Source organism: Zea mays, chromosome 5 (genome assembly GCF_902167145.1).
Source record: "Zea mays cultivar B73 chromosome 5, Zm-B73-REFERENCE-NAM-5.0, whole genome shotgun sequence".
NCBI lineage: Eukaryota > Viridiplantae > Streptophyta > Magnoliopsida > Poales > Poaceae > Zea > Zea mays.
The window spans coordinates 209775302-209789668 of NC_050100.1; the positions used below are offsets into that span (position 1 = coordinate 209775302).

At 43.5% G+C, this 14367-nt stretch overlaps 1 protein-coding gene across 1 annotated transcript; it reads right to left on the reverse strand.

The window, feature by feature from the left end:
- Positions 1–389: 389 nt before the first annotated feature.
- Positions 390–1061, reverse strand: LOC109939875 (uncharacterized). Its single transcript, XM_020538248.2, has one exon. The coding sequence runs from the start codon at positions 994–996 to the stop codon at positions 493–495; it is 504 nt and encodes a 167-aa protein (XP_020393837.1). The 5' UTR covers positions 997–1061; the 3' UTR covers positions 390–492.
- Between the last annotated feature and the right edge of the window lie 13306 nt (positions 1062–14367).

The window sequence follows — 14367 nt, forward strand, 5'->3', positions numbered from 1 at the left end:
ATCTTGGCGCCAGAGGTGATGCAGAGGAGGACTGACAGCAATGACCACTCGCCATCGTCGGGGTAGCTTTTGTGTCGGTCTGCCTTTAAATCTCTTCGCAAACACATACATTTGTCTTTTTTGTTTAAGCAAGCGTGTATGGTGGTGCGTACCTGATGACTGACAATGTACGAGGGAACTTCTGCCGGCAGGTGTGGCACGTGCTCTTCAATGATGAGACCATACAAATCGTGGCATATATCGAAGTCTACATGATACTGATGGTTACAATGTAGTGGTGAAACAACTAAATTAAAATAACAAAATTTATGTATGGCTAGGATTACAAATGGATTATGAAACATTTTTTATAACAATATAAGACACATTTTGTATATAAGTTATTATGTTATTATATGTTTCCGTTGCAACGGACAGGCACTCGCCTAGTCCCCAGAACACTGGTGATATTGCTCGGCCTGCCGTGAACATACATTTACTGGCATTTCGACGTTACGTACATGCATTTGACCGCTCTAACGCCACAGGCAGCCTGAAGCTTCCACCCATCCGATCCTCGCCTTCAGGAGCCGACCGCTCCTGCTCCCGCTGGCCCCAAAAGCTCCCGAACCAGAAGAGCCCTTCTTGCTCAATGATCGCCTCCCACACGCCGTCGTCTCTGACGACAGCGAAACACCACCTCCCTTTCCAATCGTTGGCGCTGTCGTCGCCGTCGCCGTCGCCGCCGCCGCCGCCGCCGACGTCCTCCTCTCCGACCCCAAACGCGGCTCCAAAGCCGTCGTCATCCAGGTCCAGCAGGTCGTCCATCTTCAGCCCGGCGGCCGCGTTTGATGGCGCCGGCGGCCTCCTCCTGTGCCGTCTCCTCAGGATGATCCTCTTGGTCTTCACGACCACCTTCCTGGGTAGCCGGACGAGGAGGAAGACGGTGACCTGCAACACCAGGCACGGACAGCAGCACCACACCACCAGGCCGGTCTCGCCGGCGCACGACGACATCGCTGCTGGACAGAAACGCAGAAGCAACAACGGTGGTGAGAGAGCACAGGAGAGATGGCGAGCGAGGGCATGGAAAGGGCGGCGCGGCAGCAGCAGCAGCAGCTGGGAGCTTAGGATAACTGCATTGGTTGCTTGGAAGAGTGAGCCGGAGTTTAAGGTTGATTGAGCGGTGGCTACGGGGATCCATTTTGTTGATCCTTTCAAGCCAACTCGCCCCGAAGTCCCGAACTGTCGCAAGGGGCTACGTGGTCCTTGTTCTCAAGCTTTGGCCTACGCATTACAGAGGGGGACGAAAGGGCAAGCACTCCTGTTCTGTGTATCTGCATTTTGGCGCCTTTTTTCTTGGGACACACAACAACTTAAACATAAACAACAAGAAACAGGAGGCATGAGTGGCGTGGATGATGATTGTCGATTGCTGTGTTTAGCATAGGTCATAGGAATGGCAAATTAATATGTAAACCAGAAACCCTCGGAAATGTACCCACACACAACACAAAATTTGGTTTATTTTTTTATTTTACGTAAAAATAATTAAGGTACAGTAGTAATTATTTTAAATAAGTAATTTAGCGAATAATCCATGAAATATTTTGTTATTACTCAACATAAGAAAGCTTAAATTTCATAGATATAAATTAATTATTGTTGTACTCCTAAGCCTCAATCATCATTCGCCCCCTCTGCCTCTCTTGACCATGACCAATTGTGACCACACTCTCTTGATTAGACCCAGACTCAATTTCTTCTTCCTCATTAATTGGTTCTTCTGGTTTAGATTGGGCATCCCCTTCAATCTCTCTTGGCTAAGCCAACGTTGCACTCCTATACAGTTGTGTGACCTGCTTATCCCCATATGTCTCTGTAATTTATTTCCATGTCAGACTCGTAACAGCCTCAACATTAGAGCTATCTAAAAGGAACGTGTACACTTAAGAATAGGGTGAATTAGGATAAGTATTTTTTTCACTAATCTAGACCTCTATTTTTACTTCTTAAACAAAACTTATACGTATAACCAAACAAGCTAGTGCAACTAAAATTTTGTTTTAAGTATTTCTCTCTACCTACCGCAAAACGGAATTATGCAATCAAGGTTTCGTTCCTACCAACTAGCCTATAACTAGGTTAAGAAAGGTATACCATGCAATCAAAAGTAACAGTATAAATGCAGAAGCAAAAATAAGATAGAGATATAAATTCTGATTGATGCACCGATATTTTTACTAAGTATTAAAATCTTGTAAGGTTCTTACTAGTTCTCATTAGAGTTTGTGCGCAGAGGGTAGGTCACACGAGAGCCAAGCTCTCCTTTTAGTAAACTTCGAAGAGAACTGAGTCTTCTTCACACTCTGATTTGGTGACCCGGGATCCCGGGAGGATTGGAGGGGATTGAAGGGAAAATTAGTTTATTTCACCCTCAATCCCTCCAATCCTCCCGTGATCTCCTTGTCACCAAATACGTGGGCCAAGCTTCCGTCGAGGAAATAACCGTGAGTCTTCTTCGACATTGAGAAAAAGCGGGTTGAGTGGACTCCTTTTTTACTCATGCCCACGTCCTATGTGGCGATCAACGCCTACGTGGCAGGTTAAAACCAAATTCACGTCTACGAAAACAGACTCAACCATGCCTAGATGCTAAAACCTAACGGTTTTGAGAGTTGAGGTTGATGGACCAAAAGATTTTATAGTTGAGGATCAACTAAAAGGAAATGGTAGTTGAGGCTTGAGGGACAAAAAGTACACTTAATCCTCATATTTATGAGCACAAATCGACCAAATTATTATGAAAATGCATTTTTAAATTAAGCTAATGGTACTTATTTATATAATGTTATAAATACTGATACTTCTTATTTATAACCGATCAAACTTATAAGACGCTAAAATATGACATTGTTAAAATTGCAAGTGACGCTGTGTTAAAATCGCACTCTATGGTAAAAGAAGGAATATACACCAAACAAGTATCATTAAAACAATTATGAAATACATTGTTTTAGTAAACTTATTTAGAGATAGATGGTAAATATTTTTTACTGCTTTCTATAAACCTGATTTGTGATGAAAGGGACCTTGATTTATGATGTAACGAGTTACAGGGTACCGCGCCACACTACCCTCCAATGCAGTTAAGTCTGACAACCGGCACAAGCTCTTGTGGCATTCTAATTTATTGTATATAAATAGTTTCAATAAGCGAACAAACATTTAGACCATCGGCGGACTAAAATAATTCCTCTAACGATAGACGACAAACTTCGCAACATTGGTAATGTCAACTAAAGGTCCGTTTGGAAACTTTGTTTCTCAAGACCAGTTTATAATACCACGATTTAATATATGCTATAATATAACTATGATATATTTTACATTAGTCTAATTCAACACCTGTTTAGAGACATAGTATTTTAGTTGTAATATAAATGAAGACTGTAGCTATGCACAGCCAAGTTTTTTTGACCCCAAAAATACAATGGTATTAACAAAACTATGGTTTAATACAAAGTTCTTACGTGTGCTCTCAAATGTCTTTTAGTCTAAAATACTATGATATCTCAAACGTCTTTTAGTCTAAAATACTATGATATGCTCAAACAGGCCCTAAGTAACCCGAACCGGCGAACAAGGAACAGTAACAAACCAAACTGCTGGTGTGACAGGGCATATCATTATCGCCATTGCACATCTCATCGTTTAAGTGCCATCAAGCTGTCTACTGCAAATATATTTCAATTACACGGGATAGAAGCATAATTAAGTTCCAACAATGGGGTATCATGAATCGAAAGCACAAAAGCTAGAAACGATCTATTCAGAGGCATCTTCAGCCGTCATGTAGTGAAGAATGACCATAGCTTCTTGCTGATTGATTGACTTCGCCTCTCTGAATCATCATCGTCCTGCTCTGCTCCAAGTTCACTTCCAGAAGGCGTCATCATTAGCACATCAGGCAGTGCAACTTGGCCATCCACGATATCACCATCTTCCTCACCAGCACCCTGGGCATGGGCATCACCAACTTCAGACTAAAACAAAACGATAGGGTTACATTTAGATCTGGGCTCTGGTGATCATACGTGCTATACGCTTATACCCATACAAGCACAAATGGCCCAAATGACCTATGTATCGAAATACTGAAAATCAATTCAAAGATTGCCTGAAAGGAATGTGTAGCTACAGCATTGGCAGTACACGTGAGCAGTACAGAACACTGCAGCAAAGGGTATTATTACCTGCGAAAACTGGTGCAACTGGGATGCGCCATATTCTGCAGATTCAGAGGCTCTCTTGCTCTCTGGGGCAGGTTCCTCGTCAACCTTTGATGTTCCTTCTGTGCCATCAGCAGTAGCTTCTAATGTATGCTTATTTCCTGCCTTCGCAGTTTTCTTTTTGTCAGCTTGAGCTGTTACAGTGGCAGCATTTGCGCTTTGGAACAATGCAACACAAAAGTATTAGTTTGTGTTAGAATTATAGGTATTTTCCGTATTATTTTAATTCCATAAATTAACATTATAATGATGACATATAACAAATAATTAACCATAGAAATCGTGATTTCAAATTGATCCATACCAATATGGATCAAGAGAACATAGAACATATGAATCATATAAATATAATAAGTATATAAACATGGTTCATGAATTATTACGAACAACTAAAAATAAGTAGATTGCAATATAAACAGCATGACTGTAAAACTAAAACAAACGGATATAACATATTATAAAATGACAGAACAGAAAAGATAAATACATGACTACATATAAAACAACAGAGGTGAATATATGAAACATATGTAATCTGCAGAACGCAAAACAGTAGGAAATAAACTGATCATACCCTCCCATACGTTCTGATGATCCAGATCCTTGTCCAGCTTCCCTTGTCATGTCGCCAGGAAGAAGACGTTTTGGGCAGTCGCGTAGACGCTCCCCAAAAACCTAATTGCCGATCCCCCGTGCAAGGTCTCGAACGGCAAGGGCTCCGGAGGCACCTGCCCTCTCGCTTCTCTGTGCGCGCAGAGTCACGAGATGAGAACACTCTCACTTGCGGCTGGGTTGTGACTCTGAAGAATGGTTCTATTGGCGTGTACCTATTTAACCTCTCGCAGAGGGAAGCTGAAGGAGAAGGGTCTGCACGCCAAGGGACAGGCAGCTGAAGGACAAGAGTCTCGCATGCAGCTGACGAAGAGACAGGCAACTGAAAGGTTTACGCGGTTAGTGAGTGCTAAAAATTAACACAACCACACGCCCGCCCGCCCGCCCGCCCGCCTGCCTGCCTGCCACGCCTCGCCACTCCACGCCCGGCCCGAGCCCGGCCCGGCCGGCGGCGGCGCGCGCGCGCGTGTGGCACGCCCTTGTCCGTTTCTTGACTTCTCAAGTTAGATGGAATAATTTCCACCATATAAGTCAAGACAAAAGACCCTTAGACTTCCAATATGGTACTATTGGTGTTCTCCACCACTACACACCATAGAGTTTATTCAATAAATGGGCCAGGCCCATAAAAGATCCAACAATCCCCACCAAACTCTAGGGTTTGTAATGATGAAGTATCAGAATCACAATCCTTTGATATACCAGTGTTTCGATGGAGACTGTTAAGTTGAACATCCATCTAGAATAAGAGTTTCACCCATTTACAACTGAACAATGGACTAAGCCTTGAATTGACAGTTTTGTGCGAAGTGAGATTTACTCAAATCCTTTGCTAATACAAGGCTGCAAAAGTGTATTCCCGCTGTTTAGAAGCATATAAGTCACACTTCAGTGCCTTTCATGAGTATTTAGGGACTACCCAAGTCCCATAGACTGTGACCAGCAGTCTGACTCATATAGGTGTATTCCTCAAAAGATGTTCTGTAGGACAACATCTCACCTTTATAAGACTCTTAGAATACATTAAGGTAAAAACCATCCTGCCTTACAGATAGGAAAGATGTGCATCAGAAATGAGTTAAAGAAGGGATCTTTCCTCACAATCTACTCCTAGCTTGTTTCACCACTCTACTTCACGGGATCTCCGATCACATAGAGTAGGTTACCACTAGAGTAGATCTCACATGGGTCTCATACCCATTTCTCTCGATGCACTTTCTATCACATTGCGTGACAGACCCTTAGTGAATTGATCTGCCAGATTATTCGATGTGTGGACATAATCCACAGTTATAACTCCGGAGTTTTTCAACTTTCTGACATATTTCAATCTCCTCTTAACATGCCTTGTAGACTTCATGTTATTCCTAGAACTGTTAACCTTTGTAATCACAGTTTGATTGTCACAGTTCATGGAAATAGCCGGTATCGGTTTTTCAACTACCGGTAAGTCCAATAGGAAATCACAAAGCCACTCGGCCTCAGCCCCAGCAGTGTCTAATGCTGCGAGTTCTGCTTCCATTGTAGACTTTGTTAAGATAGTCTGCTTGCAAGACTTCCAGGAAACAGCGCCACCTCCAAACAGAAACACATATCCGCTTGTGGCATAACGCTCATCAGCATCAGAAATCCAGTTGGCATCACAATAGCCTTCCAGCACTTTTGGGTTTCTAGTATAATGAATAACGTATGTCATAGTACCTTTCAAATACCGCAACACTCTCTCAAGAGCACGCCAGTGATCATCTCCTGGTTTCGACACAAACCGACTTAGCTTACTCACAGCATAAGAGATGTCTGGCCTTGTTGCACTTGCAAGGTACATGAGCGAGCCAATGATCTGGGAGTATGTCAATTGATCTCTTGCTATTCTCCGATTCTTTCTTAATAGCACACTGGGGTCATAGGGTGTTGGAGCAGGATCACAGTCACTAAAACCAAAGCGACTCAATACCTTTTCCACATAATGGGATTGTAACAAAGTTACCCCACCATCAGCTTCTCTAACAAGCTTGATGTTTAGAATGACATCAGCTTCTCCCAAATCTTTCATTTCGAAATTGCTCGATAGAAGATTTTTAAATTCCTCCATCACATTGAGATTTGATCCAAAGATCAAGATGTCATCAACATAAAGGCACAACATAACAGACTCACCCCCACCATACCGATAATACACACATGTGTCAGATTCATTTACAACAAAGCCAGCTGCTGTAAGAGTATTATCAAACTTTTCATGCCATTGCTTAGGTGCTTGTTTTAGGCCATACAATGATTTTATCAACCTGCACACCTTGTTCTCTTGACCATCCGCGATGAACCCTTCTGGCTGATCCATATAGATCTCCTCATCCAACTCTCCATTAAGGAAAGCTGTCTTAACATCCATCTGATGAATGATAAGACCATAAGAGGCTGCCACGGCTATTAATGTGCAGATTGTAGTCAGTCGAGCCACTGGTGAGTAGGTATCAAAGAAATCTTCACCCTCCTTTTGGGTATATCCTTTGGCCACAAGCCTTGCCTTGTACCTCTCGATTGTACCATCAGGTCTAAGCTTTTTCTTGAAGATCCATTTGCAGCCTATAGGTTGACAACCATAAGGACGGTCAACGACCTCCCAAGTTCCATTAGACATAATAGATTCCATCTCACTCCTTACTGCTTCCTTCCATAAGTCAGCATCAGGAGAGGAATATGCCTCACTAATGGTAGTTGGTGTGTCTTCCATAAGGTACACTATAAAGTCATTACCAAAGGATTTTGCAACCCTCTGTCTCTTGCTCTTTCGAGTGACTATAGTGTCATCCTCCTCAGGGATGTGCACGTGAGAATCCTCAGCATGATCTATAGGAATCGTCAGTTCGTGCTCATGGGGAATTATAGTCTCATGACTTGTATCACTAGGTGTATTCTTCATGGGAAACTCATTCTCAAAAAATGTTGCGTCTCTTGATTCCATGATAGTATCAACATACATATCAGACACATCAGATTTTATAATTAAGAACCTATACCCAGTGCTATGAAAAGAGTACCCAAGGAATTTACAGTCAACTGTTTTAGGCCCAAGTTTACGCTTTCTGTTGATTGGCACATTCACTTTAGCCAAGCAACCCCAAGTGCGTAAATATGAGAGATTTAATCTTCTCTTTTCCCATTCCTCAAATGGTGTGATCTCTTTGTTCTTTGTTGGAACTCTATTCAGGACATGACATGCCGTCAAAATCGCCTCACCCCACCATGCCTTGGATAATCCCGCTGTACTCAACATGGCATTCACCAAATCTGTTAGAGTGCGGTTTTTCCTTTCAGCAATCCCATTGGATTGTGGTGAGAATGGCGGTGTCCTCTCATGAATAATACCATGTTCCACGCAGAACTCATCGAACACATTAGAGAAATATTCTCCACCTCGGTCGGACCTTAAATGTTTTATTTTCCTCTCAAGTTGGTTCTCAACTTCAACTTTATAGGCCTTAAAATAATTGAACGCTTCATCTTTTGTTTTTAAGAGATACACATAACAAAATCTAGTGGAGTCATCTATAAAAGTGAGAAAGTATCTTTTACCACCTTTGGTCAAAATTCCATTCATCTCGCATAGATCAGAATGAACAAGTTCTAGAGGTGCCAAACTCCTCGCCTCAGCAGCCTTGTGAGGCTTGCGGGGTTGTTTTGATTCAACACACACATGGCACTTAGACTTTTTGACCAAGTTAAATTTAGGAATTAAATTTATATTTGCTAACCGCATAAGACAACCAAAGCTTGCATGACAAAAACGTGAATGCCATAAATCTGACTCATCAGAAAAATCAACAGAATTCACCATTTTATTACACACATCATGCAGTGATAAGCGGAACAAGCCTCCGCAGTCATATCCTTTACCAACAAAAATACCATGTTTCGACACAACACAATTATTAGACTCAAGAACAACTTTGTATCCATCTCGACATAGCATCGAAGCACTAACGAGATTTTTCTTGATAGAGGGCACATGTTGCACGCTCTTCAATGGCACCGTCTTTCCCGAAGTAAACTTCAGAATGACCGTACCAACACCAAGAACATGAGCACGCGACTCATTTCCCATTAACAAGGCGCCAGACCTCCCGTCCTGATAGGAAGTGAACATAGAGACATCAGCACACACATGAATGTTTGCACCACTGTCCATCCACCACTCAGGTGAATTACAGACTGAAAGAACAAATAGTAAAGAATTACCATACCCAGATGTTCCACCTTCAGTTTCAGTGGTTACAACATTAGCTGATTTCTTGTCTTGAGTGAACTTGCGATTAGGGCACTCTCTTGCCCAATGTTGATCACTGCCACAGACAAAGCATCCTCCCTTTCCCTTGTTATTGTTGTTCTTCTTTTTAAACTGTGCTGTTTGAACAGGTTTATTTGCGTTCTCTGGTTTGTTCTGGTTTTTCTTCTTGTTAAACTTGCGGAAGTTTCTCTTCTGCACCACATTAGCAGTAGAGGTCTCAACACCTTTTCCACTGTCCTTTGTTCTAGCCCTTTCCTCAACATCAAGAGTACCAATGAGCTCTTCCACATTGAACTCTTGTCTCTTATGTTTGAGAGAGGTAGCAAAGTCCTTCCAAGAAGGTGGCAACTTGGCGATTATACCTCCAGCCACAAACTTGTCAGGCAAAGGACAAGGAAAGAGTTCGAGTTCCTTAGCTAGTGCCTGAAACTCATGAGCCTGTTCCACTACAGATCAGTTCTCAACCATCTTGTAGTCATACAACTGCTCCATGAGATACAGCTCGCTACCAGCGTCAGTTACTCCAAACTTTCCAACAAGTGGATCCCACAGCTCTTTCCCTGTAGGAAGGATGATATAGCTTTTCTGGAATTTAGTATCCAGTGCGCTAATTACTGCTCCTCGAAAGAGGTTGTCTTCAGCCTTAAACTTAGCCTCATCCTCAGGAGGTAAGTTGACAGGCTTGCCCTCAGCGGCATGAAAACAAGACATTGCAGTAAGCCACAATTCCATCTTAGCTTTCCATATCAAGAAGTTTTTACCATCAAAAGGATCAGGCTTTAGCACAACAGCAAAACCTCTGACAGAAAAATGCCTAACATCAGGTTTTTGGTTTGTTAGAATTATAGACATTTTCCGTATTATTTTAATTCCATAAATTAACATTATGATGATGACATATAACAAATAATTAACCATAGAAATCGTGATTTCAAATTGATCCATACCAATATGGATCAAGAGAACATAGAACATATGAATCATATAAATATAATAAGTATATAAACATGGTTCATGAATTATTACGGAACAACTAAAAATAAGTAGATAGCAATATAAACAGCATGACTGTAAAACTAAAACAAACGGATATAACATATTATAAAATGACATAACAGAAGAGATAAATACATGACTACATATAAAATAGCAGAGGTGAATATATGAAACATATGTAATTTGCAGAACGCAAAACATTAGGGAAATAAACTGATCATACCCTCCCATACGCTCTGATGATCCAGATCCTTGTCCAGCTTCCCTTGTCATATCGCCAGGAAGAAGACGTTTTGGGCAGTCGCGTAGACGCTCCCCAGAAACCTAATTGCCGATCCCCCGTGCAAGGTCTCGAACGGCAAGGGCTCCGGAGGCACCTGCCCTCTCGCTTCTCTGTGCGCGCAGAGTCACGAGATGGGAACACTCTCACTTGCGGCTGGGTTGTGACTCTGAAGAATGGTTCTATTCGCGTGTACCTATTTAACCTCTCGCAGAGGGAAGCTGAAGGAGAAGGGTCTGCACGCCAAGGGACAGGCAGCTGAAGGACAAGAGTCTCGCATCCAGCTGACGAAGAGACAGGCAACTGAAAGGTTTACGCGGTTAGTGAGTGCTAAAAATTAACACAACCACACCACGCCCGCTCGCCTGCCTGCCTGCCTGCGCCTGCCTGTCTGCCTCGCCACACCACGCCACTCCACTCCACTCCACTCCACGCCCGGCCCGAGCCTGGCCCGGCCGGTGGCGGCGCGCGCGCGTGCGTGTGGCACGCCCTTGTCCGTTTCTTGACTTCTCAAGTTAGGTGGAATAATTCCCACCATATAAGTCAAGACAAAAGACCCTTGGACTTCCAATATGGTACTATTGGTGTTCTCCACCACTACACACCATAGAGTTTATTCAATAAATGGGTCAGGCCCATAAAAGATCCAACAGTTTGACACATCGAATCAGGACCAAAACAAAGTCAACCCAACGCCAAGTAGATATAAATTTTTAGGGACCAATAAAGATACTTACGCTCTACTGTGTCTCAAATTGTAACGTCTTTCCCCTAGGGCCTCTGTCACTACCCCTGCAGTATGTCGCCTCTTGCGGCGCTACCCTCCAAGCGAAACACTTCCTGAATGTGCTTCGCTGCCTTCTTCATCTTGCTCACTTAAAGCGCCGCTTTAGGGCTAGTTTGGATACTCATATCCCCTTCGGGATTGAAGGAGATTGGAGAGGAAATTAGTTTATTTTCACCTCAATCCCCTCCAATCTCGAAGGGGATTTGAGGTTCGGGATTGGAGGTTCCCAAAGTAGCCCAAGTGTAGCACCCATCGTGATTTTATCTCCCTGATCATCATTCTTCTCCTCAAAGGTCTCGTCAAGTATCATTTTAGCATCTTCAACTACATCACGAACGGTCCGTGTCCTTTTCACACCACCTTTTCCTCTGCCTCTCCGGTTTTGTTGGCGCCGACCTTGCTTTGATGTTGAGAGCACCTAGAGGGGGGTGAATAGGTGATCCTGTGAAACTTAAACTTATAGCCACAAAAACTTGTTAAGTGTTAGCACAATAATTGCCAAGTGGCTAGAGAGGAGTCTCAACAAAACACAATACCACAAGAGATCAAACACAGAGATGACACAGTGGTTTATCCCGTGGTTCGGCCAAGACCAACGCTTGCCTACTCCACGTTGTGGCGTCCCAACGGACGAGGGTTGCAATCAACCCCTCTCAAGCGGTCCAAAGACCAACTTGAATACCACGGTGTTTTGCTTTGCCTTTCAATATCCCGTTTGCGAGGAATCTCCACAACTTGGAGCCTCTCGCCCTTACACTTGAGATTCACAAAGAAATACAGAGTAAAGGAGGAACTAGCAACACACACAAGACTCAAAATCAGAGCAACAGCACGCACACAAGTCGCAACAAGAGCTCGCAACACAACTCAATGAGTTCACAACTCAACAAGAGCTCTAGATGCTATCACAATGAACCAAATGCGCGGAATCGATATCTTGGTGCTTAGGAATGTTGTAGGAATGCTTGGTGTCATCCTCCATGCGCCTAGGGGTCCCTTTTATAGCCCCAAGGCAGCTAGGAGCCGTTGAGAGCAATCTGGGAAGGCAATTCTTGCCTTCTGCCGTCTGGCGCACCGGACAGTCCGGTGCACACCGGACACTGTCCGGTGCCAGATTTCTTTCCTTAAATGGCACAGTCGACCGTTGGCAGACTTGGAGCCGTTGGCGCACCGGACATGTCCGGTGCACACCGGACAGTCCGGTGCCCCCTTCTAGCCGTTGGCTTGGCCACGTGTCCCGCGCAGATCGCGCGGCCGACCGTTGGCCCGGCCGACCGTTGGCTCACCGGACAGTCCGGTGCACACCGGACAGTCCGGTGAATTATAGCCGTACGTCGCCGGTGAAATTCCCAAGAGCGGCTAGTTCGCTCGAGACAGCCTGGCGCACCGGACACTGTCCGCTGCACCACCGCACAGTCCGGTGCTCCAGACCGAACAGCCTTTTGGCTGTACACAGCCAACTTTTCTCTGACTCGATTTCTCCTATTTCAAGCACTTAGACACAATACATTAGTCTTCAAAACAATGTACTAAGGCTTAGAAACATACCTTTACTCTTGATTTGCACTTTGTCCATCCATGGGTATAGATTCACATTTAAGCACTTGTTGTTGGCACTCAATCACCAAAATACTTAGAAATGACCCAAGGGCACATTTCCCTTTCAATCTCCCCCTTTTTGGTGATTTATGCCAACACAACATAAAGCAACTAGACCAAGTGCAATATCACTTCAAATAAAAACTCAAATTTATTTTGATTCAATTTTGGCATATATGGATCATCCTTTGCCACCACTTGGTTTGTTTTTGCAAATCAAACTCAAACCTCTATCTCTAAGTCAAACACACATGTTGAAGCATAAAGAGAGTCATTCCAAAAGAGATTAATCAAAGATTTCAAAAACTCCCCCTATTTCCCATAATCAACACTTCTCCCCACAAGAAGCCAACTTTTACAAAAGAGACAATAAAAGAGTTTTGACAAACCAAAAGCTCTACTCTACTATTTTCAAATCTCTTAAGTGGTAGCTGATCCATTTTTCACTTTGGCCTTTATTTTCTCCCCCTTTGGCATCAAGCACCAAAACGGGATCAATCTTGGCCCTTTAACCCCATTGCCTCACCAAAATCTTCAATTAAGAGCAAATGGCAATAAGAGTTCATGAGATGAACTTGGAATAAGTTACCCTCTCATCGGAGTGCAGTGGAAGTCTTTCATGGTCCAAGTCCACCTTTTCCCTTTCAAACCACCCTTTGAGACTGGAACAAGCAAACTCAAGCACATGGTTAGTCTCAAGGGTTCAAGTTGTAGCACAGCTCCCCCTAAATATGTGCATCATTTTGCAATGGACTTGTGAGGTCCGGGGAGTGTTTGTACAACTTGATCACCATAAATAAGCAACAAAATGCATAAGGAACATGATCAAAGGCATATACACATGTATGCTACAATTCAATCCAAGTTCCGCGAATCTAAGACATTTAGCTCACTACGCAGCCTGCAAAAGGTCTTCTCATCTAGAGGTTTGGTAAAGATATCGGCTAGCTGGATCTCGGTGCTAACATGAAACACTTCGATATCTCCCTTTTGCTGGTGGTCTCTCAAAAAGTGATGCCGGATGTCTATGTGCTTTGTGCGGCTGTGCTCAACAGGATTTTCCGCCATGCAGATAGCACTCTCATTATCACATAGGAGTGGGACTTTGCTCAGATTGTAGCCAAAGTCCCTGAGGGTTTGCCTCATCCAAAGTAGTTGCGCGCAACACTGACCTGCGGCAACATACTCGGCCTCAGCGGTGGATAGGGCAACAGAGGTTTGTTTCTTAGAATTCCATGACACCAGGGACCTTCCTAAGAATTGGCACGTCCCTGATGTACTCTTCCTATCGATCTTACATCCAGCATAGTCGGAGTCTGAATATCCAATTAAGTCAAAGGTAGACCCCTTTGGATACCAGAGCCCAAAGCAAGGCGTAGCAATTAAATATCTAAGGATTCGCTTCACTGCCACTAAGTGACACTCCTTAGGATCGGATTGAAATCTAGCACACATGCATACGCTAAGCATAATATCCGGTCTACTAGCACATAAATAAAGTAAAGACCCTATTATTGACCGGTATGCTTTTTGA